General features: G+C 34.7%; 2 protein-coding genes across 6 annotated transcripts; both read right to left on the bottom strand.

Annotated features, from left to right (window-relative positions):
- Positions 1 to 920: 920 nt before the first annotated feature.
- Positions 921 to 14,064, bottom strand: LOC111017892 (U-box domain-containing protein 4). 3 transcript variants are annotated; one of them, XM_022293781.2, is made up of 6 exons: positions 13,698 to 14,064; positions 12,679 to 12,798; positions 5,343 to 5,633; positions 3,949 to 4,065; positions 1,666 to 3,726; positions 921 to 1,293 (listed from the first exon to the last, which is right to left on the bottom strand). In XM_022293781.2, exons 2-6 carry the CDS (start codon positions 12,778 to 12,780, stop codon positions 1,234 to 1,236), a joined length of 2,631 nt encoding a protein of 876 aa, XP_022149473.1. In that variant the 5' UTR covers positions 12,781 to 12,798; positions 13,698 to 14,064; the 3' UTR covers positions 921 to 1,233. The 3 variants fall into 3 exon arrangements, with proteins under 3 accessions (XP_022149473.1, XP_022149474.1, XP_022149475.1); XM_022293782.2 differs by having other exon boundaries at positions 13,733 to 14,064; XM_022293783.2 differs by having other exon boundaries at positions 5,343 to 5,625; positions 13,698 to 14,062.
- A 2,970-nt stretch (positions 14,065 to 17,034) lies between these two features.
- Positions 17,035 to 23,020, bottom strand: LOC111017863 (aspartic proteinase Asp1). 3 transcript variants are annotated; one of them, XM_022293742.2, is made up of 12 exons: positions 22,595 to 23,020; positions 22,408 to 22,528; positions 21,489 to 21,916; positions 21,226 to 21,382; positions 20,467 to 20,549; positions 20,292 to 20,388; positions 20,094 to 20,166; positions 19,621 to 19,944; positions 19,071 to 19,195; positions 18,303 to 18,404; positions 18,112 to 18,209; positions 17,035 to 17,605 (listed from the first exon to the last, which is right to left on the bottom strand). In XM_022293742.2, exons 1-12 carry the CDS (start codon positions 22,849 to 22,851, stop codon positions 17,434 to 17,436), a joined length of 2,037 nt encoding a protein of 678 aa, XP_022149434.1. In that variant the 5' UTR covers positions 22,852 to 23,020; the 3' UTR covers positions 17,035 to 17,433. The 3 variants fall into 3 exon arrangements, with proteins under 3 accessions (XP_022149434.1, XP_087976597.1, XP_087976598.1); XM_088120471.1 differs by having other exon boundaries at positions 21,489 to 21,965; positions 22,595 to 22,734; XM_088120472.1 differs by lacking the exon at positions 22,408 to 22,528 and having other exon boundaries at positions 22,595 to 22,729.
- Between the last annotated feature and the right edge of the window lie 292 nt (positions 23,021 to 23,312).

The raw sequence follows: 23,312 nt of genomic DNA, 5'->3' as shown, positions 1-23,312 counted from the left end.
CTTCTTCTTCATTGGACGGTTTGGTCGTTATTTTCCAACTCAAATTAAAGAGACTTTCACACCATCACAATAAGATTAATGTTTTTTTTAACCGGAAAACAAAGATAACAAAATCAAATTAAATGAACTCCCACATGAGAAACAATTAATGTTTGACCGTTAATTGATGTTTAAATGACACGTTTAGATATTGGTGATTTGATAAAATATATTAATTTAATATTTTCTTTTTTACGACAGCAGGTAGATGATTTGGCAAATATATTAGTTTAATATTCTCTTTAAAAAAAATTATAATAAATTTACTTGTACACGGTCAACTCACATCTAATGATTAAATTCATTGATGTAATGTTATTATCTACACTGCGCAATCATAACCCTAAAATATTCACAAAATCTCAGACTGATGTAATTAATAAATTTTAAATCATTAGAGCTCACAATTTGTAAGTAAAATACCTTGCTCTCATATAGAGTAATTATGCATGTATTTTAATCATAAACATTGTAAATTAAGTGCTTTAACAAATACAAATACAAATCATACAAGCTTTCAAACTTGAAATATCATATAAAAAATTCAAGTAATACATAAATTTTGCCTCACTAAAAATCAATGAAATCCCTAATCATGAAATAGAATGCAATGACAAGAGAAGATAATAAACACAGACGCCCAATTGCTTGCCACATAAACGGGCAGGCATTATGATAATATGCAACTTCTATACGACATACATGACATGTTAAAGGTCTAATCGTCACATCCTGAACATATCGTACCATATGCAGGGTGGTACGAAGAGATTTACATGTAACAACCCTAATTGAAAATTGTAGTGAGGAATCTATGTTTGGGAAGGAAAGAAAAAACAACCAAGAACAAAAAAAAAAAAAAACCCCCCAAAAGAAACGAGTTCAGAGGAAACATTTATATATACATCCTATTAATTTTCTTTTTTTCTTTTTCCAAAAAAGAAATAGAAGATCAGAGTTACAAATATAAATTAAATCACCAACTAGAATAGAATATTTTACAGAATCTAATCCAATCTGAAGTAATTTTTTTTCCTTTTCCAATGTTTCACTCTGCCTTCCAACTTTTGGGGAACGTACAGTGCAAAAAATCAAGCAACTGAACACCTTCTTCACATGCATTATTTGATACATCAGATGTACATACATCTTTCTCAAAGACCTCAGATGGCATTTAAGATTGTAATAAAAGAATTACCCTCTTCCTGAATTACCATGTCTCTGGCTTCTGAAATGGCTAAGAAGTGCTTGGGCCTGAGATTAGCCAAATAGTTAGCAGAGAAAAATATGGTTAAATTATAAATTTAGTTCCAACGTTAAGGTTGTGCTTATTTTCCTGAACTGACCCGAAAACTGTCTGCTGTGTAATTTTTAAATGACTAAACTAATAGAATTAATGGCAACCAGTAAGGACCTTTGAACACAAAATTGAAGTTAAAAAACCTATTAGAAACTTTTAAGAGAGCAGACCAGATAGACACGACTTTACAAGTTTAGGATCCATTGGAAACTTTTTAGGATATAGAATTTAAATAGGCACAACCTTAAAAATTCTGGACCAAACTTATAATTTAACCATAAAATATGAAATATAAGATTAAGCAACCATGGCAGACTCTGATGTACCTTTTCTTTGGCTCTAGCAGTGCCAGATTGTGACAACGCCACTAGCGGTGGCACGGCTCCTTCTTGGAGCACCATACTGCAATGCCTATTGCTTGTTGTGCAAAGCTGCAACAATGCTGCTGCCGCATTTTCCTTTCCTCTTGCAGAACCCAACTCGACGACCTCGACCAGAACAGGAATTCCACCTTCCTGACCAATCGCAGACCTACCCTCAGGAATCGTGGCAAGATTTGCCAACACAGCAACAGCCTTGTCAACCATTCCTGCTGCTGGGTCCATCAACTCCACAAGATGCCTCACAGCTCCAGCTTGTACAATTCTAGCCTTGTTCTCATGGAATATTGACAAATTAAACAAAGCTGTAGCTGCATCCTTCTTTCCCCTTGGAGTTCCATTACCCAACAATTCAACCAACGGTCCTATTGCTCCAGACCTTCCAATTTTGACCTTGTTCTCTTCAATCACTGAGAGGCTAAAAAGTGTGGCCGCCGAGTTCTCCTTCGCCTCCGGGCTCCCAGTTTTAAGAACATGAATCAGAGGCTCGATTGCATTGGCCTGAGCAATGGCACTTTTATTATTATCATTGATGGATAAGTTTAGAAGTGCTGTAACAGCATTCTCCTGGATCTTCGAGTCTGCAGAGAGGAGCAAATCAACCAAATATACAATGGCCCCACATTGAGCAATCACTATCCGGTTATCCATATTATGTTTGGCCAATAGCCGCAATTCAGCTGTAGCACCTCTTAAAGTTTCGAGTGAACTGCTCTTCAATTCCTCAACCACCTTCTGAACTTGTGCTTCAATAGCAGAAAGATCTGGCCTCGTCTCAGTGGTAGATGATGCAGTTATTCTAGTGGCAAACCTCTCTGATGGCCGGAGCCAAATTGTATTACCCCGAGATCTTGAGTCAGCTAGTCTAGCTGGAATCTCTGGTTCTCTGCGGCTGGTAGTTGAGGTAGTGGCAGCCGAGGGCTCTGATTTACTCTCCCCAGCAGCATCACTGCCATAACCTGTCAGATTGGTTGACAACTGTGAAGCTTCATTGGCTTCCCCTGAAGTTTCTCGAGAGAGATTAGCATTTGAGATTGCACTAGAGGTGGATGCGCTCCTATTATGACTATGTGAATGTTCATCCTCACTGGTATTTGGAACATTGGTTCTAGATGGTGACATGGATGGTTTAGCAACCAAATCACAACCATTCTCTTCCAATTTGCCTGGTCGATCTTCTGAACTTGTAAGCCTTAGTCTACTAAAATCAATCCCTCTTTCATCTCCAGCATCATTTGACAAGGAATCCTCAGAGAAAGAATGGGAGAGCAAAGAAGAATTTCCATCTCTATGAGTTCCACCAAGTGAGTTCAAGTTCTTTCCTGAACCTGCAGACCTGGTTGATTGAGGAGACATCAGTTGGTAGCCAGGGGAACGAGGAAAAATGGGTTCTCGATGTGCATCAGAATCAAAGTTCCCAACGAGTAGGGGTGAGAGCTGGTTCAAGTTCACTGACCTTGCGGGGTCAGACAATTTCACATTGTTCGTCTCACACCAGTTTTCAATTAGAGCCTTAACAGTGAAATTAGGTATAAGATTGGTGTGAGCCAATGTCTGTCTAGTCTTTGGACAAACATTGAGCCCCAGATCAATCCAGTTTTTTATAAAAACCCGCTCATAGGTCTGCCCTGATGCGACGATAACTGGATCTGTCATTAGTTCGAGAGAAAGAGGACAGCAGAAATCAGCAGGTATTGATACAGGACTAGAACTTTGGGACTGCTTTATTGTTATAAGTCGTTCATGCATGCGGGTTACAAGAGCAACCATTTGATCAATGTCCTCAGCTTCTCCAGTATTTTCAGCTTGTTCTGCATTCTCTTTCAACTTTTCAAGGGCCACGGCCTCGATTAAAATCTCCTGGTTTGATCTCAAGCTCAGGGAATCCGCAAGTTTCACCAAGACATCTGAGCTGGGTCCGATACCCTCTATTTGATTCCTTATGGTATCTTTGATAATGGAAGATATTTGTTCCTTTCCAATATGATTAACTTTTTGGACGCAGTGCTGCAATAATTCATCATGCAACTTATTTATCAAGAATGCTCAGCATTCTCCCTAAACATTCATCCAACAGAAAGACAAAAAACAGATGCTGTCCATATATTGGTTTTCACCTTCACAACATTTATAGTCCATGGTAATAAGCGAGGAAAAAAAAGGTGACGGATAAGCTCTAACAATATCATGGAGAAAAGTTGAAACCATAAATCTTACATCAGTAATTACCTCAAGAGATGTTGAACTCAATTCCTCCGGGAGATTTTCATTTGAAGACTGAAGAAGCTGGAATATATCGAGGCTAGATTTTCCAATTTTTGATATTAGTGCTTCACTTTGCAGTACCTTGGATCATACACAGAAAAGGAAAGTAGGGAGGAAAACAGAGAGACAGGTTAGTAAAGAGATGCTCCTAAAATTTCAAGAAAATATTTCCTGCCTCTCAAACAAGTCATCTCTGCAAAAGTCTCCAATGAGCACAACCTCCTAAATAGAAAAGCATAGGAAACTAAAAGCAAAGGGTGCAAGAGTAAGAATATCTAGTGACAAATTTGTTACACATGGGGACGGGACGATGAAGCAAATAGACTTTTCAAGTTCATAATAAGTTTTTTTATTTTTTTTGATAACTAGGAATCGGAGCTTTGCTCCCCTATACCTAGGGGCTCCCACGCCCCATTCGTAATAAGTTATTCAAATGACTAAATGGAGTTTGAAACCCATGTTCCTATTTGTGAGCATGACGGTCATTGGTCAGCATCAAACCAAATATAGTCCAAGAAGGTACAAAATTGACAAAGTCAAGGTTATGCTTCAAAATGTATTTTCAAGAATAAAGATACTCCTGATTAATGAATAAAGACTAAATTCCATTTGATAATGATCTTGTCCTTAATTTCTTATGTTTAAAAACGAGGTGATTTATTATTAACATCTCTGGTTTGTTTTTTAGTTTTATAAATTACTTGTGAAATACTGGCCAAATTTCAAAAAACAAAACACATTCTCACCCATTTGCTCTCAACATGTTCAAGCCAAGCACGCTAAAACAAACAAACATGCAACACACCTTACTCTTATAATTTTGCCTACAAGAGTCTGACAGCACCATATCTACTCAGTCAAACATATTATTCAATCAATAAACTACAAGCAATGGTTTCCCACAAGTCCCAGCCCATTTCAAAATCCTCTTCAAAATTTCAGTCCTAGTAACAAATAATACTATTTTCTCTCTCCTTTACCATTATCTTCTGGCTTAGATAGTTAAAGTCGCTTTGAAAAACATCAAACTGCTACTGTTAGACACTCTAGAAGCTTCTTGCTATTTTTCAGGCTGCTGGATCCCAACAGTATTTAGCATCAATTCGAACTAATTTGTTAATTTCACTATAATTTTAAGAAATTAAAAAGTTGATTATAGGACAAAAAAGTTGTTAGCAAACAAAATATTTAAAAAAAAAAAAATAGAGTACCAACAGCAGAATCATTAGGCCCTAAAACTTCCACATGAGAATCTTTACTTTCAAATTGCTCCCAGTCAGTAGAGTACCATCAGTTGATGAGAGAGATAAACTTGCAATTAAAAGAAAAAATAATAATAAGGATACTGTAGAACTTACAAAATATACTTTACTCGACAATAGTTGCCAATTTTCAAAGAGCATCCTTAGTTCATCCACTGAATGATCAAGTTGTTCAAATGCCTTAGTAAGCTCTTCATCGGAAGCAATATCTGAATCAACAACTGCATCCAGTATTGGCCTCAGTAGCTTCAAGACCCCTTCTATTATATGGTAGTACTTCAGAGTTGGTTGTAAATTTACATAGTCAGAAGATGAAAGTTGAAGAAATGATGAAATACGTCTAAGAAGCACTTTAATTAATGATACCCCCATTTTGCACCTGCGTAACTATCAGAAGTCAATCAATGTGAAAGAGAGGGAATATACTTATAATGGGAGGGTGGATGGGACGGAGAAGAATAGCCAAATCAAAAAAATAAAAAACAGAATAGAAGCAGTATATTAAAAAACTACATAATAAAAAAAATGGTAAAGATAAGTAAATTGGCAGATGATTGAAAATCATCCCTAGAACTTCCCGAGAGTTGGGATCCCTTTTAGAGGGAGCAATAGCAAATTGAATCAAAGAACTCAAGCCTATGTATAGATGACTTCTTTAGTAAACGAATATAGAAGCTGTTAAACTTCTATTTTTCTAAAAGCATTCATTGGGGTTTCCATGGTAAAACAGTCTTTTATAGCCAACTGCATTAGCAGGAAGCAACACATGACAAGAGAGTTTGTAAGTACTAAGTATTACTCTCTCCTTATTTACAGGGTTAGGATATACAAAGGTATGGACTCCCAAGTTAAGTAGGACTGAAGGAGCATTATTCCAAGGATTGCATATAGCATTCTCTTCTTCTTCATGGTGATTGAAACGCCCAAATGGCAGGCGCCTTATTTGAAGCCACTCAGTTGATGGGCCATGCACCTTGCATCACCCCTTGCCACAGGTGATCTCCTAAGTGTGTCTTGAGAACACTGCCAGCAGCTTAAGGCCTGCTTGGGACGTGATTTGAACCTTATTTTATGTTTTCAGATTTGTCAAGCAAAATCAATTTTTAGAATATACGTTTGGTGGGCAAATTTGTCAAAAACAAAATCTAGATTAGATGACTTGAAAGCCCCATATTTTGAAAACATAGTTTAGACGTTTTCATCGTTTTTAGATTTCAAATTTGAAAATATTGAAAACACGGGATCCACTTAATGTCTTATGGGAAAGTGAATCAGTAGGTATATGTCTATGATTTCCATCCTGCAAGAGAATGTAATTTGCTTTTCTTTCTTTTTTCTTTTGTTTTGGGTGCTTCTTGGCTCTTTTTAGCTTAGGCTTTCCTTTTTTGTATTGCCCTCTTGTTTTCTTTCATTTATTCTCAATTGAAGTTGTCTTTTTCATAAAAAGAAAAAAGAAAAAAGAAAAACGAAAAAAGAATTTCTACTAATAATGAGATCGTATAAGAGTAGATCACAATATGTTTGTTCTTCCCTAAATAAAAGCAACCACATATCATAGGATGATTTGACTCCACCTTAATTGTAAGTAAGCTATGAAGAAGAAAGGATGCTAGAAGAAGAAAAGGACTAGAAGAATAATAGTCTTCACTTCATGTTCCAAATAAGTGTTTGCTCTCGATGAAATGATCCACATTTCCTATCCAAAAAGAAGAAGTGTCTACTCACATGTTAACTAAATGAAAATCTCTCCGAGGGTTGTATTGTATGGAGTTCACATGTTAAGAGGCTTTTCAAATATCAACTAAATGTTATTTGATCGAAAAACTAAATCTTTTTGGACCAATATCAATTTGTTTGTATGCTTCTACGCTTCTACTGTGGGGCAAAAGTCCATCCCAATAAGATCTATGAAGCACCACCACTCCATGTTGAGCAATGTGTTAATTTAACACCCAACTTTAAAGATGTGATCTAGAATACTCAATTTCGTTTCAAATTTAAACTTCTTGGGATATGTTATGGATAAGTTAAGAACAGGTCGAGATACATTATGTGGAGATGGTAGTAGAAAAGACTTCAATTACTTAAAGATATGTTATCAAAGTAATAACTACACCAACATGCAACATAGTAAAACTATAAAAGCATAGAAAGAATAACTAATAAAAAAATAAATAAAGGTACCTAAATATATGGAAATTTAAAAGAAAAATTATTAAAAAAAAATTTAGATAAAGAACAATTTCATTGATAAGTGAAATTACAAAAGAGGAAAGAAAATCTCACCAAAAGACCAATGGAATTACAGAAAACTTCTCCAATTGGTTAAAAGAGAGATCATGCTATATGAGTAGAGTGATAATAAGGGGATGATTTACACCAAGACATAGCAGTAAATAGAATGTTATAAAAAATTATTTAAAAAATAAAAAATAAAGAGTAAAATTTCGCGACTAAGAAGCACATGTGTCTATCTCTGACATATGTCGAATACTCCTAACATTTGCTAGCACAATAAATGTATACTAGACATTAGATGTAATGTAATATGAGTCCAAGACCGGCACCTATGAAACATGTAATCATTTATTTTTTTTAGAACAAGAAACAAACTTTTCATTGAAATAATAAAAAGAAAATACAATCTTCCAAAATATAAACTCCCGACGGGAGTGAAAACATTTAATTATTTATTAAGCATATAATAAATAGACAAGATAGTAATATAAGACAAAAGTAATAAATTTTGTGAGCAAGATACATCAAACTCATTATTTTAAGCATATAAATGTATAAGCTTATTGACTTAATTTTTTTCTTAATATACATTTCACATCATAAATGTGTCCGTTTTCTAGAAACTAATGTGTCACCATATTTGTGTCGTGTTATGTAATGTCCATGTCTCATATCCGTATCCATGCTTCTTAGGTTCCTGGTAACTAACTTAGTCACGAAGTAGGAAACTAGCATCACCACTTTCCTTCTATTTTCTGGGATGTTTGAACTTTCTGATTGTAAATTTTACCAAATAATCATTCTTACTGACATATAATTTATTTTCTATATTAAAAATTAGAATGGATCATGTAATTTACCATGTATAAAATTTCCTAAAAGCATCAAACCATGCAAATGCATTTCTCAAAAGATATATTCGAAAAAGTGTCTCATGTCTTAATTATTGTCTATATCCACATCCATGTCCAATATCCATATTGATGTTTCTTATTTAAGATACATGAGGGAGAGACCATAAATCAGAAACTAACGAACACATCACACAAGATCTAACAACAATTATCTAACACTTCTTACCCCCTTGAATATCTAAACAACCACAATCATACCTAGTAAATAGTAACACATTCATTATAATTATATTAAAAAAAAAGTTATTTCTATTAAATAAAATCTAAGAATTGCTTTACAAAAAGTTAAAATTAGAGGGCATGGGGACATGTCAAGGAGTGCCAACCAACATCATCTCAAAAAATTTAAAATAATAATAATCAAAGTATCAAACCTAGGACATTTCAATTCCATGCATCCAAGTTGTGTCTCAATTATAATTGGGCATGTGTACACTCTTGGAGTATAAGGATGTATTAGACTCATCTAGGACATCAAGACTTCGACTTTCAAGTACCTCTGCCTCAACGAAGAGAATTCATATAGAACTCTACCAAGTCAATAGAAATTAGAATTAAGGGATTAACCATCCTGGTTCATTGTATTTATTATTTGGCAGCTGGTCTTGATCTATAAGATCAGAAAAGACCTTCAATTTACAAACAAAGGCTAAGATAAGATGAGATAAGAAATTAACCAAATGATGCCAGGATGAAACCGCACAAGATATTGACACACTATCATGATAATATATTCACAGTATAGAAGAGAATTGATTTCACATCGTGCAGGTATTTTGATCAAAGCAATTACTATGGTTCACAAAGTTGAGAGACAACTAGGCAAGACTGTGGATGGATGATAAGTTTGCAAGTATAAGAAAGAGGATCCAATGATTCTATGTAGCACAAGATCAGAGGTGAGTCGTCTTTGAGTAAATAATATCCAAGAGAAGATTAAGGTTGATGAAGTATCTAAATCAGCTTGTCTAGTGACCCACTATCAGCAAAAAAAATTAGTAAATCCTATTCAAGGCCAAAAATACTGAGAAAAGCTTGCATTATGGACAGCAAGACCATCTTCCAAATGCCTGTTGGCTGTTATAACTCTGTCTAGTAGGTCCCTTCTTGAGGAGAAAGGCATTTGTTGAGGTAATGAGGATGCAGAAGCAGAAGAGATTCCTTACGTAAAACCAGATGCCGGAATATACTACCTCAATTATGTAGTTCAAAGGCTACCCTTTAACCTCAAAGACAAATTCTTCCCCAGTGTGTGCCGTACTTCACAACCATTGCACGATCAACCATTGCCGTACTACCCTTATCTAACCCACCTGTTGAGAAATTTTGCTTTAAAACAGGTCCATGTCTTAACTTATTAAAACAGGGTGTATCAGATAAATCTGTAGAAGCTTTGAGAGATGGATGGATTTTGAAGCACAAGGCCACATTTTCTTCAATTGTTCATATGCTTGAAAATTTAGGGCATTCATACTCTCCACCTTTAATCGTAATGTGGTGCTCCCCACGAGCCCAATCAATCTGCTTACGTATACATTAACTGGGTTCCCTTCCCATTTCTCCTCTCTGATTGTTCTATTGCAAGGGTGCCATCTATGCCCAGGTTCTGGGGATTTTCGTTTGTGGAGTCCCAATCCTTCATTCGGCTTCTTTTCTACTTATTTCTTCTTCTTATGGGGAAATTTCCATCCAAATTCATTTTTATTTTCTTTGCTATGGGAAAATGGAAAGTGAAAGCTCCCAAGAAGGTTAGAATTTTTGCTTGACAGGTCATACGTGGGAGGATTAACACAATTGACTCCATCCAAAGGGTTTCCTCCATGTCCTTTTTTTTTATATAACGGAGAGTCGAGCTTTGCTCCCCTATACCAAGGGCACTTGCGCCCACTCCAAGGCCTGAACTCGAGAGGCATCAAGGGTTTTTGATATTAAGCTCACCAAAAGATTTGAACTTGAGATCTTCAAGCCAATACGACCAAGAGACCCCAAGCCCTTGCCAACCGGGCTGCCCCTTAGGGGCGGGTTTCCTCCATGTTGTTAGGGCTGCATTTAGTGCAAATGTGCCTCCAAGAACTTGGACCATTTGCTTTGGAGATGTAACTTTGCTACCTTAATCTGGGGACTCTTTTCTAGAGACATTCGATGCATCCTCAACCCAAATCAAATGATTCCATTTGATGATAGAAGGGTGTTTCATCCCCCCTTCAAAGGGGCATATTTTATGGAAAACTACCTTCTTAGCTATTTTGTGGTATATTTGGTTTGAGAGAAATATGAAGATCTTTAAAGGGTGGAGACGTTCTGGGGGATATTTGACCTTCAGTTAGGTTTAACACCCCCTCCCTTTGGGTGTCTGGCTTCATTTGTTTTAGGATGATTCTTTCTATTTTGCCCAATTGTATGTCATTTTTTTATATGAAATTGTATATCATTTAATTCTCCCTGAAAGTATGGTTTTTCATTATAGTTTTAAAAAAATTATTAGAGTGTCCTTTTGGTCTCTTTGGCTTGAGAGGAAAATAAAGAAAGAGCTTTGAAAGTTTCCTTGAATCTCTTTTTTTTCTCTTGTTAATAAACAGAGAGATGTATGTTCAGAAAGGAAAGAAACAACCTTGGGCTGAGGAACGAGAAGGTCCCCACCCAGAAACTAACTACTTACAAAATAAGTCTTCCAATCTGACATAATCGACAAAATACTGTAGTTACAAAATACTTTCTTGTGATTTGAGCACCACCAAAAAGCATTATGTTGAACAATACTACAAAAGAAAAAGTCTAAAATAGTAAACTTATCACTAAAAAAATGGGTTGATTTCTTTACTTCCAAATCTGCCATGGGAGAGCTCTCACTGTGCAATTCCACAAAATATTTGCCTTTTTCTTGAAGTTCCAGCCACTAAGGGCTTACAAAACTCAAAATCCAGTCATCAAGGGCTTCCAATCTCTTTCCTTTTTGGTTCTCTTTTGGTGTAAAAATTCTTCTCCTTTTAACAATGGCTTACCTCTCCAATACCGTCAATGAAATTGTTTCTTATATAAAAAAATAAAAAGAGAGAAGCATTGACTATCATGATTGAGAGTCTTCTAACTTCAGTCTGGCATATTTTTGCAAAATTTGAAGACATCATGAGGCTATTTTAGGCAAGTTTTCATGTTCTACATGAGAATAAGATAAGTCTGGTAAGGAGCACCCAAGTCATTTTAGGCAAGTTTTTATGTTCTACATGAGAATAAGATATGTAAAAATCCTGAAGAAATTTATTTTCAAGGTTCCAAGTTATTGGTTCTAGGATTCAATAAACAGCATAAAGGTGTAACAGTCGATCCAACTAAGGTGAATGCTATCAATGAGCAACTAGAACAGAATTCACACTTAACAGAGTCCAAAATTTTCTTGGTCTTAGTTCTACTCTTACTACATTAACAGACTGTGTAAAGGAAGACAACAGAGGTTGTGCTTTCTAAACATCAAGAAAAAAGATTGTCCACCATCTTTACCCCTATTCGACTTTTGGAACATTATGCAGTAATTCATACCCTTAGAAATAGAAATAAAAAGTGCATCTATCTTATTGATATTGACGAACTCAAGATAGATTTAACATGTTCCTTACACATATTCATGGTTGAAAAAAGTAATGAAACTGAAAATATTAAAGTAGATTATTATAGTAATAAGCTCGAATTCAATCTGTCAAAAAAAAAAGCTATAATTCAAGGATACTTGGAATGCGGGAAAATTGAGCAGAATAAGCAGACCGCAACCCTATAAATAATGAATGAACTGATTTGAACATAAAATGTTTATTAATTAAAAGCAAGTCAACAAATTCCAATTTCCAACATGATTAGTACTCTTAAATACTGTTTTTGAACAAGATATGAACTTCTCAATGAAATAATGAAAAGGAACAAAATTGTTCAAAGATACAAACTCTCGAAAGACGAACTTCTTAAATAAACAGTGAACAAAAATGAAGAATAGAAAAGAAAAAAGGAAAAAAAAATTATTTAACAACATTCTTTTTTATACAATTTATTATTCAAGAAACAAAAGAAATTTACAGATGAAGAATAGCCTTAAAAGTTTTTATGTCGATGGCAACCACTAAGGTCCTCACCATCAAGAGTTATCAGAATATACAAATATTATCAATTGCCCTAAAACTACTAATGCAAGAAGAAAGAACAGCAATTTGATCAGTAATTCTACATGTCCAATGTGTAAAAAGAAATCTATCCTCTAAGAGTGCATAGAATAGATTAGGGAGGATTAATACCTTGTTCTTACAATGGAGTAACAACGTCAAACAGTAGACAAACTTCCCTGCATTACTGATCCCCGAGAAGCTATATAAATAACTAGCATAGAGAAGATTCATGACCCATGAACACTGATCCTGCCAAACATGAACAAGTAGATAAAAAACAATAAGAATCCCTTGAAAGTAAAAAATAAATAAATCGCTACACACCAAAGCAATGAGGTGAAAGTAGAGTCCAAGGCATCAAAGAGCTATAATGCCAATAAGCTCTCCGCATATCTCAAATTAGTTATAAATAAATTGTTTTAGTATATTTGGGCGCAAGAAACTGTATAGTCAATAAAACTGTTGCTTAGTTTTTGGAATTCTTACAAATTCGTAAAACCCTATGCTCCTAGACATTAACCGTGTATAATCTAAATTTATCAACATTTCTTCTCCCTTACCACTCATACTAGAACGGTTTCACAAGCACATAACCATATTCTAAAGTAAAAATTTTGCACAAGAACCAAAACAAAGCTCTTAGTTCGAAACCTACTAGACCAAATCCAATCACTCTGTAATAAATCCAGAAAAGAAAGAAACCAACATACGATAGGTTACCAGTATGAAGAAAAACTAGTATTTATCCTCTGAGGGCATTTTCTTCATGCTGTTTCTGAGGTGAAAATGGTTAACTACAATAAAGAGATGCAAAGAACGCAGGAACTCTTAACCACCGCTTCAAGGAAATGAAAAGGTAGGTCCTAATTTTTTATCTTCTTCCTGCATACGACCATATACTTCTGCTATACTAAATCCAGTTACCTCTGGAGATCCTAGAAATGCCGATTCGAAATTCAAATTTGAAACAAAACCCAATTACAAGCAGCACAAAGACGGAAGCCGTTGATCATTACAAGTCACCCCAAATACAGAATTCGAGAGAGAAGAAGGGGGTTACAACTAAAACAAAAGGAATCGAAGTAGAAGAGAATAAAAACGAAAAACAAAAACAAAACACAACACAGCAGAAGACTTCAAAATCTTACGGATCAAACCCAGAAGCAAGCAATAGAAGTGGCACCAGAAATGCAGCAAACGAAATGGAGAGCGAAGATCACAAGATGCTGCTCTAGGCGCCTCTCCAGCTCTATCGATGCGCTTGCGTGAAACCCACCACCCAGATTTCGCCTATTCCCTTCCGTTTCCGTTCCATTCCATTCACCGCAGACTTTTTCTTCCTGAATTATTTTATTGATTTTAGTTGAAGGATTAAACTTCCTTCTTTTTATTCCTTTTGGCCTTTTAAATGGCCTACTTGGAGTTGGAATGTGGGGTCGATTTTATTCTTCTTGTTACCATGTGTTCTTCTTCTTCAAACTTCTTCTAGAGATGCTCTCTTCATCTTCATTCCTTAAATTTTACTCAGCTGATTTGTTACGAAAAGGGGATGCTCCAAAGAAATGCAATCACCTCCTTCTAAAATGCTTTGAATTTGGTTGACTTCTAACTTTTTTCTAACTTTACTTGAGTAAGATTTGATTTTAGTAACTTGAGTTGATTTGTAGATTCTCTCAAAATTAATTTGGGTTGAATTGAACCAGGATCGATACTAGTTTTTCGCAGCAAGAAGTAGCGCCTTTGTAACTATAACAAATGAAAAGAAGTATAGCCACCCTGCCCTAACCATAACGTTTAAGTTGTTATCTTTTTTTGGACAATGATTCTAACCTAACCAAATAACTCATAAATATTTTGTCATAACAATAATATTAGTGTGTTCACGAGAATAAAACAACATATTACCTCATACAAAATAAAGGGCAAAAAAGGAAAGAGAGATTTAAATGACTACAAGTTGTAGCATTTGATCATTCAAGTTGGTAAGTATTATTATTCAAGGGTTGTGTTCTAACATGCTCTTAAAGGTAGGGGTAAGAATATCATGTCCATGTTTAGTCCAAAGATTACCTGGTCTCGAAGAATAAAGTATTTTATGAAACAATTGTCCAACTAGGTGATCATGTTAAGGAACTTGGTCGATATCAACTTCTTTCTTGAAATTTTTGATACAAAGGAAGGAAACGTCGCAATCTATGCGCTTCGACCAAGTGTAGAAAACGACCGTCTTAAACAATGAGATTGCACTAAGTTATAGTATCAAATTAGAGTATAGGAAGCTCGAGCTATAATTGATTTGATTGATTTTTAATTGTTACTTTGATAATTAAGTGACATTCTATCTCAACACTTATGGATTAACTTTTAAAAAGCTATAGAAAAATGATTAGTCGAAGAAATATATAGATGTTTTAGCATGATTAAGAACTAGAGCTTAAAAGTTCTTTCTACCCTAAAGTCTTAGATATATATATTTTTTCTAGAATAATTTTATAAAGAAACTTTGAACTTTTCAAAATCAAACAATAGTCAACTTGGGTTGCTAATGGCAATTTTTGGATGAGGGCTATGGATTTCTTTACCCAGTGATATGTTGATAGTGAACATATCACTCCGTGATAATTTACGTCTACTATTTTCTTTGAGGTCAGAGATTTAGTCCTATATTATTAATTTGTTGTACTAAAAAAATAATAATAAATAAATCAATAATCCCTATGAATTAATTATTCATTAAATAATCAAAGTTATTTGATATTTTTTCTTCAAATTAAGAGCTTGATGAATTTATTTTTTAAGCTCAAATAATTTCAAATTAATTGATTTTTATCATTAATTCAAGACAATTCACGGTAAAATCAACACTCATGGACTGTAAAATTAGTTACATAGTAGATAATTATCTCATTAGTACGAAATCTTTTGGGTGCAACTAAAAGTAAGTCACATGTATCTTCGTTGGACAACATCCACGATGAGATGATACTTCCTCTCCATAGGAAATTTTTTTTTCTCCATTGTTAGACGATGAGACCTATAAGTATTAGTAAAATAATTAAAAAAAAAGCCAAAATCCGACATTTATTTACATATTATTAGACCAGGGTGAGGAGCACAATGGTATCGAGCCAAGTTCTTTCTCCATTATCGATATTTGTTTTGCTTTCTTATCCATATAACAAATTATATCAAAATAATATACTTTCTTTTAAGTATATTATTAATATAACTGATAATAAGTAACAATTAATGTACTTTATATTAGTGACATATTTCATCCAAACGGTTTTTCCAATTTTTAGAAAATTGTCAATTTTAAAGGTACAACTTACATTCTCATTTTTTTTTTTTGGGTTGGCCATCTATTTTTTTTTATTTGTAAATTAGAAAAACTGTTGCTATATTTACGGTTAATTAACTTTTTGCTATAAAAATAATAATAATAATAATAATAACTTTTTGCTATATTTGCAAGCCCATTTTTCAGCCTCCCAAAATATTTTGGAATGTTTTTCAACTACTATTGAGGTGTATGGATTTTTCTCATCTCCTCAAACATGTAAGAACAACTATTTTCAAGAAAAATGTACTCTTGCTTCTTTGAATTTGTTTTCACAGTGAATCACTCTATTAAGAATTATGAACTTGTAAATAGGCTAGTCCGAGATTGGCCCAACAATAAACATAATCGTTACAGGCTTGTTTGATAACATCCTTATTCCAATTTATTATTTCTCATTTTCAATTTTGACGAATCATATACGTTGTTCTCATCCTAGTTTTTTCAAAACATAAATAAAAGCATTATTTTATCATTCTTGACTTATATATTTACAATAAATTTAAAAGATAAATATAACATAACAGATTTGAATATTTAAAAAAATGTTTTTCATATAAAACTTTTACTCTCTTTTTTAATTTAAAATTTTAGAGAATAAGAAAATTTAAATAATTATCAAACATGTTTCTAGAGTACTATTTTTATTTTATAAAAAGAATTGTACCATACAGGACCTACAAATTGATGTTCAATTATAGCTCTTTAAAACTTTTATAAAAATGAAAATAAAATCTATTTTTTAGAAACAAATTTTCAAACAAATCACAGTTGGAATTGCAAGGGAGAGGAAAGGTAGTTGAAGTTTTGTCCATTATGTCTTAAAAGCCCGATGTAAGCTTTCAAAAAGCAACAAATTTTCAGCAAAATGCTTGCAATGTCAAATAAAAGGGGTTCCTTTACTTCAAAACAAAATTAAATAAGTGATACTTTTTGCCAACACATTTTGACACTTTCTAACTATAAATCAAGGGTACAATTTTGATAACTTCAAAGATAAAAGCAAATTGAGAATTACCTAATGATTAAAACTTTGAAAAATACAATTAAAAATTTAAATTCATAAGCTCAATAGAATTAAACCAACTTATAACTCAACAAGCAAACTAAAATATCACACACTTCCAAACTATAGACTATACGAATAAAATCTACAAGTCAAATACTATTATTGTTATTAACATCTCACTGAGTAACATGAGCTTGGCTTAGCCATTAGTTAAGACATTTTGCTCTTCCCTCAAAAAATTAAAATTAATTCTCAATCTTATATAAGATTCTAAATAAGGACAACTCCAAGAATTGGGTGTCCTATATACATATTCCTTGAACCACTGCCACCACAAAATTAAAAACATTACACCCAAGTTTTTTTTTTTTTTTTTAAATAATGTAATAACATTTCAGCATAAATGAATAAAAAAAACCTGAAAAATAATGAATCTTCCTGTATATCCCACTGAAAATTTGACCAGGAAAGAAAGAAAGGAAGGAAGAAGATGAAAAGAGGGAGCAGAAAGCAAAAATATGTTGGTTAAGCTTGTTTACAGGGGCTGGAGTTCTTGCTCAGGAGCTGCTGCATTGACAGGCTTATAAGAATTGAAGGATTGGTGTCTCCTTCTCCAAATAAGCCACACTCCCAATGCTGACAACCCAAGAAGAAGCGTGACAATAACAGCTACAATCACCATAACATAAAGTTGCTTCCACAATGACCTGAACAATGTAGAGGTGATACCCATCCATGAATACACTACTTTGGTTAGGGAAAGTAATATGTGTATAGTTAAATTGTAAATTTAGTTCCTAAACTTTGATGGTTACGTCTATTATTTAATTCCTGAACTTTAAAAAGTTTTAATTATATTCATAAACTTTGATTTTGATTCTAATAAGCTCATGTGTCAGCACTATTACTTAACTGTTGTTATTGTATCAATGAGTGATAATTTGGCAAAATGATGAAAAAAAGGCAGGTGGGTCAGAATACTATTGCTTCATTGAATTTTTTAGCACACTCAATCTTTATTTCATCTGACTAGCTTACTCTTTAACAAAATTATCACTCGTTAGTCCAACTAACACACTGGGATTGATGACATGCACTTGTTAGAAAAAAAAAAAATCAGGAACATATACAAAAATTTATAATTAAATAGACCCAACCATCAAAGTTTGGTAACTAAACTTATAGTTTAACATATATATTGATACATATTTACCTTTTTATTAGAGGCTCGACATTCCATTGAACGACCTGATAACTTCCAAATGTTGGAGGTAGTTGCATGTGATGCTCCACAATCTGGGCAATTATCGTCTGCCAGAGTAAAACAAGATTTTAAAAGGCAGGCTTGATGCTTGTGAATTTTCTGTTGTTATGCAGTTTACAGTTGCAAGTCTATTCACTTACAGTGGCAGTCGCATGTGAGAAAAATTCTGAAGATCCACCAGGGATTATGGCCAGCTGAATAAGTGAATCGTTTCCTTGCATGGTAAAATTCAATAAACGAACCTGAAATAATGGTGAAATGACATGCAGTAAAAAGTTAGGTGCGAGAAAAGAATGAAAGAAATTTGTGGGGGTAAATTACAAATTTAGCCCGTATATTTTGATGGTGGCAACTATTTATTCCTTAAATTTTAATACATTTAAATTGTCTCAAAAACTTTGAATTGTAGTTCCTACCGATAATAATGTTGACAAGATGATAATATGACATGCCTATTGACCCCACGTTGGTTAATTTGATATGACATAAAAAACAAAAATCATAAGGGTAGCATACATAAAAGACAAATGGCAGAATGGAGTGGATAACTGGACAAAATAGAGTAGTATGATCTCTATACAAGAGGAATTTATATGTTGTTTAATGAAAAAAGTATGCTACACATGCTAAACTGATATTTAGGTATAAAATGTTATTATATAGCTAATAATACTGACTATAAGAATGGTATAGAATCGCAATTCATAATTTAGGGACACAATTAAAAGCTTTTATAGTTTATAGTCCAATAAGCACAATCATGCATTAAATTTATAATATAACCTATATGTTATTACCATCACGATTCATTTGAACTGTTGAAAATGCAAATGTTAAAGATTGTTCCGTAATTATCATCAAATACTGCCAAAAGAATTTTCAATCCCAGATGTGTCATGTGCACTAACCTGTGAATAACTAACATTTAACTCTTGAGCAATAAGGTCAGAAAGTTCTGTAATATGAGGCTCCAGATCTTCGTAGCTTATGTTCAACAGGATTTCAAATGTGATACGTCCAACCTGGAGCTCTCCTGCACGTAATACAAAAGAAAACTTCACAAACGGGCCATGTAAGGTAGAGACTGAAAAGATCATGAATTCATCTTATGAAAATTGCAATTTTATAATATCTACATCAAATTCCGCTAAATGATATTTCCAAAATGCTGGTTACATAATTTTCTTCACCCAACAGTTCTCATAAATAGTCAAAGTAAACTAAAATGTTAAAAAGCCATTGCTCTTGTCACAAATTCTGAAAGAACCTCAATTGTCCTAATGACATGAAGAATGGCATGAAACATTAGCTCCTTTAAAAAAAAAAAAGGTCGAAGTAAATCAAGGTTAACTGAATAAAACAATGATTCACACAAAGAAAATTACTAAAGAATCAACGTATGCTGTCAAGCTGCCATGCTAGCATAAAATCAAAAAGAAACCTTGCACTTAACTATACCTGGAATCATGTAATGTGGTGCCTCGCTTGGAGCAGATGCCGGTGCCTCGCTTGGAGCAGTGGCCGGCGCCTCGCTCGGAGCAGAGGCCGGCGCCTCGCTCGGAGCAGAGGCCGGCGCCTCGCTCGGAGCAGATGCCGGTGCCTCGCTCGGAGCAGATGCCGGTGCCATTTCAGTATCATGTGATGTATTTGAAACAGAGGGAGCATGGGCAGTATCATTAGAAATGTGAAGTCTTTCCCATAACTCAGAACAGTTTGTTTTCCAAAATCCAATTTTTGAATTCTCTCTGTCATACATCACTAGAGTGTTGCGGACAATAATTCCTATCACAAAAAATATTTATGCAAAAATGTAAATATGTGATCAAATTAAAAATTATACAACTTCATAAAACAAACAGATAGAAAAGCCAAATTTCCCATAGAATAAGCATTCATGGGAAAAATCATGTGGGCCATTAAAAAAAGGGTACCTCCTAGAAGAGTAGTTTGATCATTTCCGTTCTCAAAAATGCCCAGACAATATGCACCATGTACCTTTGAGTGCTGAAGTAATGATGCAGAATTCACAGTAAAGAAGAATCCGTTAACTTGATCAATGCTTAGCAACTACATAAACTGCCGGGACAACTTTTCTTAATTGAATAAAAAATCACAGAGGAATTTCTTACCCGAAACAAGTAATTTTCTGGTGCTAGAGACAACTTTTGCCCATTTTCGAATACCATGTCAACTGCCGGGAATGTCTTCGACAATTCAGCAACATCACTAACATAATGAGACGGATTAATTACTCATTGATGTAAATCACTTTTAGAACTGACAAAACGTGTTAGCTAACCATACCTTCCAGCGCCAGAAAAACATATATCGTTAAAATTTGGGTCAGGACCACCAATCTTCTTCAAAGAATGAACCTCGTCCATAATCTGAAGGACTTTTTAAGTTCATTATGAGTTCTATAAAAATGTCAAAAACAGGATTCCAACAGTTAACAACTCAAGATTGCACGAGTAACATTAAAATCAAGACTCTTAAAAAAGAACAAGATCTATTGCCCTTGACCTAGAGACTACTTGCACAGTCGATGGCAAAGAAGACATACAAGGCAACAACATTAGAGAGAGCAAGAGAAAGAGACACAGGTTATGAGCCGTGTCATAGAATGACTACAGGGATCAATCCTTCATTTTTATGATAAGGAACTAAAAGTTTCTTCATTTCATTCTGTTCGTTTCCCTATTTCATTGTATAAATAATATTTTTCGGATCACACAAGATCTTGCCATTCCACTGCACACAATGAATTGAAATCATCCGATAATATATCAAATGATCCCATTTATAAAGGTCGTCAAGGAAATAATGTAATCGAGCGTAAGCCATATCAAATTATTAAAATATAAAACAGCTAGAAGAAGTACAGAAAAATGCAATTAAAAAAATTATAAGACTGAGACAGAAGTTGCAAAAAGATAATCCTGGAAAAGTAAGAACTAAATCATCTTACAGTGTCCTCCGGAAAGGATGCAACACTCTTCAAATTCAGACAAAAGTAAATATACTACTGGCAGTGAATGTTAATTCAGAAAAATGGAAGCTTACAGCATCCTTAAAAGCTCCAAACGCTGGCTGTGGTAGGTAAGCATAAGTTGTACCACTATCCAAGACAGTTCCAAATTTTCCATCAAAAACACTTGGATTCAGAAGCAATTTTTTACCCGCAACACGTATCTCCTTCAAATCAACATTGTAATATGGACTGTTGCCATCCCGAAACTAAAGTAAATGTGTGAGATGAATCAATTGTAATTGTGCTGAATGAGCATGAAGTACAATTTGTAAGGTTAAACGACATTTGTACACACCTTCTCATACGGTCTGAGAAGCTAAAAGCCATATCTGATGGAGTAGAGATACCACCAAGAACCATAGCACCACCACCAATATCCATACCACCATAGCATAATGAGAAAGTATCATTAATCACACCTTTTTCAACGAGTTGATCGACTATACTAAGTTCACCACTGCCCAAACCCATAATTCCATCAGCACGTTGACTATAAAGATCACCAGTTTCCACAGTCTCACAACCAAACGTAGCACGCTGGGGTACGAGTTCACTCTGATTGCCAAAGGATATAATATCTTCACCAAGGATACCACTGCTAGTGCTCATTTCAGCATACTGCCTCTCGTAGACACACAGCAGTCCATCATCGTCACAACTGCAATCAAGATTGCATTTGACAGGTCGGAACGTGCTTGACAAATCTGGATCAAACTTCGGGTCCTGATAGAAATAAAAGTTTAAGTACCAACTACAGCACATTCCAAGGTACCTATGAAGAAAAAACTAGAAATATTTTAATATAAATACAATAATGACAGGACAAATTTTATACTTAAAGCTAACATGTCGACAACCTTCAAGACCCACACAGAATACCGAAAATTTTCACCAAATAGGAGGGAAATGTACCAATATTCAAGAGTATCCAGAGTCGGATACCAAGATCACTTGTTCCAAGAAAAACAATTTGTCCAGATAAACATGTATCATTCTAGGATCTGTATGATCTATTCCCCCCCCCCCCCCCCCCACCAGGTTGATGTATTAGATTACCAAATTCCATATCGGTATTTATAGAGGCCAGTCAAATAAGAACGATAAGGGATATATTGAAAGGTAATTGAATTACAGGAAAACAGAGCAGATGATCTAATAAGAATATTAAGACCGTATAAACGGTCCTACGATCATTAATTTCTAAACATTTTAACCTGGTGCCTCCCACATTGTTCGCAATTTGCGCACGGAACATAGGTAACCGAACTCCCGGTATCAACTATGAGCGCGAACTGCTGCGGCGGAGTCCCGATCCATAGCCGCGTCGTATAATACCTTAAACAACACACATTTTATCAGAAACAAATCAAAATCATTAGACCTCTAAACAGGGGAACACACCCATTGAGGAGGAGGTCGTCGTAGAGCCGCATGCGAGCGTTGGAGAGATTGTAGGAATTTGATTCCCGGAGATGGCGGCGAGGCTTGGAGATCAATCTGGAGGAATTAGGGGAAGAGAGGTAAAGAGGCAAGACCATGGCGCGATGGGGAGGGGTGAGGAGAAGATTGGCGGCGATGGGATCGGCGGAGAAAGTGGAATGCATGAGGAGGATGAAATGGAAGGCAATTGCAGGGAGGAGATTCGATTGGAGCGCCATGGAGAGTCCGGTGGCTCCGGCGAGAAGGGAATGGGCGGCGAACGGCGGAGGTCAACGGAGCGAATGGGATCGGAGAGGGAAGAAGACGGAGGATGGATTGCTGATCGGTTTCTTCTTCAACATAAAAAATTAGCAGTTTTTGTTTTTTGGGGAATGACTCATTTTAAACAAAGCGAGGGAAAGTCAGTACTTTATTGAGAAGCTGTTTGGTTCTACGGCCTTTAATATTTTTTCCCCTTCATTTTCTTCTTCAATTTGGACCTCTAATCAAAATTCCCAATTTTTCCTTGGATATATTAATTGTTTTTTATTAGGTCCTTTAGTAAAAAAACACGTATTTGGTGTTAAATTATTGTTTATTAATTATTAACATAATTAGATTATGTTAGTTGGAAAAAATAGATTTTATTGAGCTACTGTTGAGTTTTGATAATCAACAAATTAGATTGAATTAGATTAAA

This window comes from Momordica charantia, assembly GCF_013281855.1.
Source record: "Momordica charantia cultivar OHB3-1 chromosome 2 unlocalized genomic scaffold, Mcharantia_2.0 BLBB01000002.1, whole genome shotgun sequence".
In the NCBI taxonomy this organism is placed as follows: domain Eukaryota; kingdom Viridiplantae; phylum Streptophyta; class Magnoliopsida; order Cucurbitales; family Cucurbitaceae; genus Momordica; species Momordica charantia.
Note: the sequence above shows the minus strand (reverse complement) of the source record. Positions and strands in the feature narration are given on the sequence as shown.

Bases quoted from the DNA above. Each gene is read 5' to 3' on its own strand.
- LOC111017892 (XM_022293781.2), bottom strand. From the start codon at position 12,780: ATGAATCTTCTCTATGCTAGTTATTTATATAGCTTCTCGGGGATCAGT. The intron at 4,066-5,342 runs GTAAGTTCTACA...GTATGATCCAAG, and splicing joins TGTCGAGTAAAGTATATTTT to GTACTGCAAAGTGAAGCACT. The intron at 3,727-3,948 runs GTAATTACTGAT...GAATTATTGCAG, and splicing joins TGAGTTCAACATCTCTTGAG to CACTGCGTCCAAAAAGTTAA.
- LOC111017863 (XM_022293742.2), bottom strand. From the start codon at position 22,851: ATGGCGCTCCAATCGAATCTCCTCCCTGCAATTGCCTTCCATTTCATC. The intron at 20,167-20,291 runs GTAAGAAATTCC...TCATTACTTCAG, and splicing joins CAGAAAATTACTTGTTTCGG to CACTCAAAGGTACATGGTGC. The intron at 19,196-19,620 runs GTATAGTTAAGT...TATTACGTGCAG, and splicing joins ACCACATTACATGATTCCAG to GAGAGCTCCAGGTTGGACGT.